This window comes from Elaeis guineensis, chromosome 11 (assembly GCF_000442705.2).
Source record: "Elaeis guineensis isolate ETL-2024a chromosome 11, EG11, whole genome shotgun sequence".
NCBI classification, from domain to species: Eukaryota; Viridiplantae; Streptophyta; class Magnoliopsida; order Arecales; family Arecaceae; genus Elaeis; species Elaeis guineensis.
Window position 1 is genome coordinate 121,285,827 of NC_026003.2, and position 4,038 is coordinate 121,289,864.

General features: G+C 42.9%; 1 protein-coding gene across 1 annotated transcript in view; it reads right to left on the minus strand.

The window, feature by feature from the left end:
- Window positions 1-904: 904 nt before the first annotated feature.
- The window catches only part of LOC105054546 (probable carbohydrate esterase At4g34215), a 19,739-nt gene continuing 16,605 nt past the window's right edge, over window positions 905-4,038 (minus strand). Inside the window, exon 2 of the mRNA XM_073246192.1 lies at window positions 905-1,597. Within this exon, the coding sequence (XP_073102293.1) occupies window positions 1,397-1,597 (201 nt within the window). The 3' untranslated portion in view covers window positions 905-1,396. The remainder of the gene's footprint in view (window positions 1,598-4,038) is intronic.

Consider the following 4,038-nt stretch of genomic DNA (forward strand, 5'->3'; position numbering starts at 1 on the left):
CTGTTTGACTTGCCAAGTGAGGACTTCAACACCATCCTTGGAATTTCCTAGTAGGGCATTACCACATTAGGTTGGCATCACCATTAACTTAAAAGATATTATAAGCATTTTGAACCTTTGTGAAGCTCTTGGGCTGGTTATTGTTTTAGGATTTAACTGGCCTATTTATATTCACAGAATCTTTTGGGCCATGTTCGAGGCAGCAGAAACGAGTTCTTACCATCGAGTTTGGGCCGAAAGAAAATTGCCCCAAATGGATTCAGGTCCGGCACAAGACATCATGCCTTCTTGTCATTTCCACTACGCCCTCAAAAGAGGCCCAAAGGACAACCATCATCTTTCCGAAAGTAGAGAAATTGATCATCCCAACATAGAAGTAGCATCCCAGGCATGACAAAATTATCAAATTAGATCCAGCGGCCAGGCACAACATCGTTCCAATGTATGTATGGGTCACATTCAGTCATATCCCGAGTCATGTCATGTAGGATTGCCAAAGAATCTGCTCCCTCGTCTTCCATTGCAAAGACAAAACCCAGTAATGGCGAAGCCATTTGCCTTTTTACAGCATGTTCGCATTAAATCTAGCTTGAGCCCAGTCTCTATGGTGCGATACCTCATGACTGTGAACACTTGAGCTAAGATGCGTCACCATGCATGTCCATGGATTGCTGATCATGCACTTGGACTTGGCCAAGCTTTTTTTTACTCCGACCTTTTCTTGTGGAATCAGCCATAAAAGCTATAAATATCAAGATCCTATATAGTATGCCCACAAGCTAATCCATACAAATGTACTACTCTTGCCAGCACGCTGTCTTCTGCTTGAACTCTGCTCTGAATCTCGCCAACCAATGAGACACAAGCTTAATTAGCATATCTATGTATGTATGACACACTATGCTCTACAAATTGACATGAGAACCGAAAACTTCGAGTGGTTATGAAAATCTTGCTCAGGAAGTACTACTGGACAAATCCGTTCTACTTTCAAGCAATGCAACTGGATCGAAATGAAACATGTAATGAGGTTTCTAATAGGACGAACGCGGTTGAGCTGCAGCATCGCTATGGCCTAATTAAGACGGGCTAGGAACCAGATGGACACCAAATTCCAGGCTTGAACTAAAATTGGGCTGGGCCTCAACGGATAGCTTAAGCATATAACGTAAATATTATATTATACATCGTGCTACTTTTATATAAACTACGACTCGATAATAGGGTGGGACTTGAAAAACTTTTCGTTTTTATAATGCATCATTTATCATTGGTAAAAAATGAGTATACTGGTAAAAAAGTTCAGTATTGTGATGAAGTCGAGCTTTATTTCAATATTTTTCTTTGTTATCATTTTGGATATGGATCGAAATAAATGGCACCCTAGAGGTGGTGCCTATTTAATTTTAGAATGATTTAAATAGCAAGTAGCCAACATTTTACCAAGCTGAACTTGAGCTTGGGTGGTGAGGTGCAGGTGATCAGTTTGAAGGGCCAACCCCTTAGCATCGACACACGCAACATTAGGAAGACTGATTCCTTTCTGGGCCTGCCTTACTATATCTGTGAAGTTTCCCTCTCCTGATGCAAGAGCAACCTACACGCAGATACAGTAATGTAAGTTTTTAAGTCCATCGTTATAAAGATTATAAGTCCGTTGTTAGCGCTAGATATTATGGTGTCAACCCCAACATACCATATAAAAAATAGTGTATGATGATGATCAAAGCATAGGCTCCAAGGAGGCAAACACAATATTTGGGAGGGGTGGGGTGGGGACAGACATCTGCTCAAAAACCAGTCCTAGAATTAGGTAATTATTCAAAGAGCTACACTATGGGGTTTGATTTTGTGATTAAAACCGGCAATGCTGTGATAAATAAACTTAATGAAGGCAATGACATCAGACACAAACTATCAAAACTATGTTTAAGACACATGTCACTAAGTTTTGAATTTCGATGGAAAAGCATTTCCAGGCAGCACACTAGGTTTTGTGAAGATTTATATCACTGCAGTTTTATGGGCAGCCATAAAAGTTTACCGGGCAAGACACTACTTAATGAAATCTTATTTTCTATCAACTTATAAAATATGTTATTTGTTTGTCCACACAATGCAGAATATTTCTAGAAAAAGAGGATGAAAAGTTTGTAAATAATCTTATACACGAATGATGATTATATTTAGACACATGCTATCATAAGATATAAAAACCGAAACACAAGGTAAAGTCTCTTGTGTTGATTCAAGAGAGCGGAGTTTGGTTCTGTAATTTGAGTTCCAGCCAGGCTTCCAAGTTTCAATTACGATGAGAGAGAGAGAGAGAGAGAGAGGGAGTGTCAATTGATTCAAAAATAAATAAATAAAGGCTTCATACTTGAAGGATAAAGGCTTCTTGCAGAAATTGTAAGGACCTTTTTTTTTTTTTTTCTTTGGTACAACAGTAATGAAGGACCATTAAAGGATATAGCATAAAAGCACATTAGGTACATGTATGTTCCACTGACTGGACATACTGCACAAGGATGCTCAATTTTATGATCGATAATTAATTATCTTCTTTTGGCAAGCTTATATAATTAAGTTTCTCCCCAGGTCAACTTCTCTAGGCATTAAAATTCAGTCTAGAAATAGTTCTAAAATTTTGTTGATGTTACACAAGCAGGAAAATGAAAGATTTTTTCTTAATAACATTTGTTTTGAGCTTCTGTTAGGCATGATTTTTTTCTTTTCTTTTCTTTATTTATAAAAAATATATCCTGGAGAAGGAACATGACCAATGCAAACAGGTCGATCGAGAGGTAGGAGGATGTTGAGGTGAATTAAAGGTTGTGATTATGAGAAGTATTTTCTTAACATAAATGTTAGTCACATGTTACCTTGGTTGGGTTCAGCTTAAATCCAATCCTATTTACAGCTGTATATATAAATGTATTGTTATTTTCTTATTGTTCATCCATTAAATTTTCTTGAGAATCTAATATCGATTTGATTTGTTGGTACCAATCCCCTCGTCGCTCGCCGGGAACGAGCGCCTGCAAAAAAAAAAAAGTCCACACTGACCGGAGGCGGCTCCGACGGGGACCCTCCGACGGTCAAGTCAGAGAGGTGGCTGGGCAACAGTAAAATGAAGACAGAGAGCTCGATCGAGAGAGTGTGAGAAAGGGAGCAAGCATGGGAGTTCTTTTGAAAAGGTCCCCTCGCACTGTTGCCCTCCCCGATATATATAGTGGAGCGTAGTATGACGCCGTCATTAATGGCGCAGATAATTGAGGAATTGTCAACTCGCCGTAGACCGTCAGAGTCGCCGTGAAAGTGTCACATCGCCGTGGGACTGTCAAATCACTAGGGTTGACAATGTCCTAAGTGGGAGAATGCCCTTAGGCGGCAGTGCCGCATGCTGTTCTCAGGGCTGACAGTCTCCGACAGCTGCACGACGATCGGAGGAGTCGACCGACCCTAGGTCGGTGGCCAGCTGTGCGGCGTCGAGTAGAGATTCGGACCCCTTCGACGGTCAGTCGGGCATGTTGCGAGAGTCGGCCATCAGACTCCCTGATTCAGTCGATAGAGGACCGTTAATCGGCCGGTAAAGGCGTCCGACGATCGGTCGGTCGGTCGGTTGTGCCCGATTATAAGCCGGCGTGAGCGGGGTCGGTCGGTATTCCCCAACAGTTGCCCCCCTCCAATCCTGAGTCGGATGGTGCGCTGGCCGATGCCTTCGTTTGGGCAGCAGCGCCGGGCAAAAAGGAGTGGATTCACCGTGTGTCAAATTCCGACCGTACCGCGGGTTGATATGATGTCAGGCGTCTCATGAATACCGAGCGATTCACTGGCGTCAAGTGTCCAGTCGGTGTCAAATGTCCCGTCCTGTCGGCGTCAGGTGTCACGTCGGCGTCGGACGTTTCGGTGTTGGGCGATCGGGTGCCGGACGATTCGGTGTCAGGTGATCGGGTGCCGGACGATTCGGTGTCAGGCGATCGGGTGCCGGACGATTCGGTGTCAGACGATTGGGTGCCGGACGATTCGGTGTCAGGC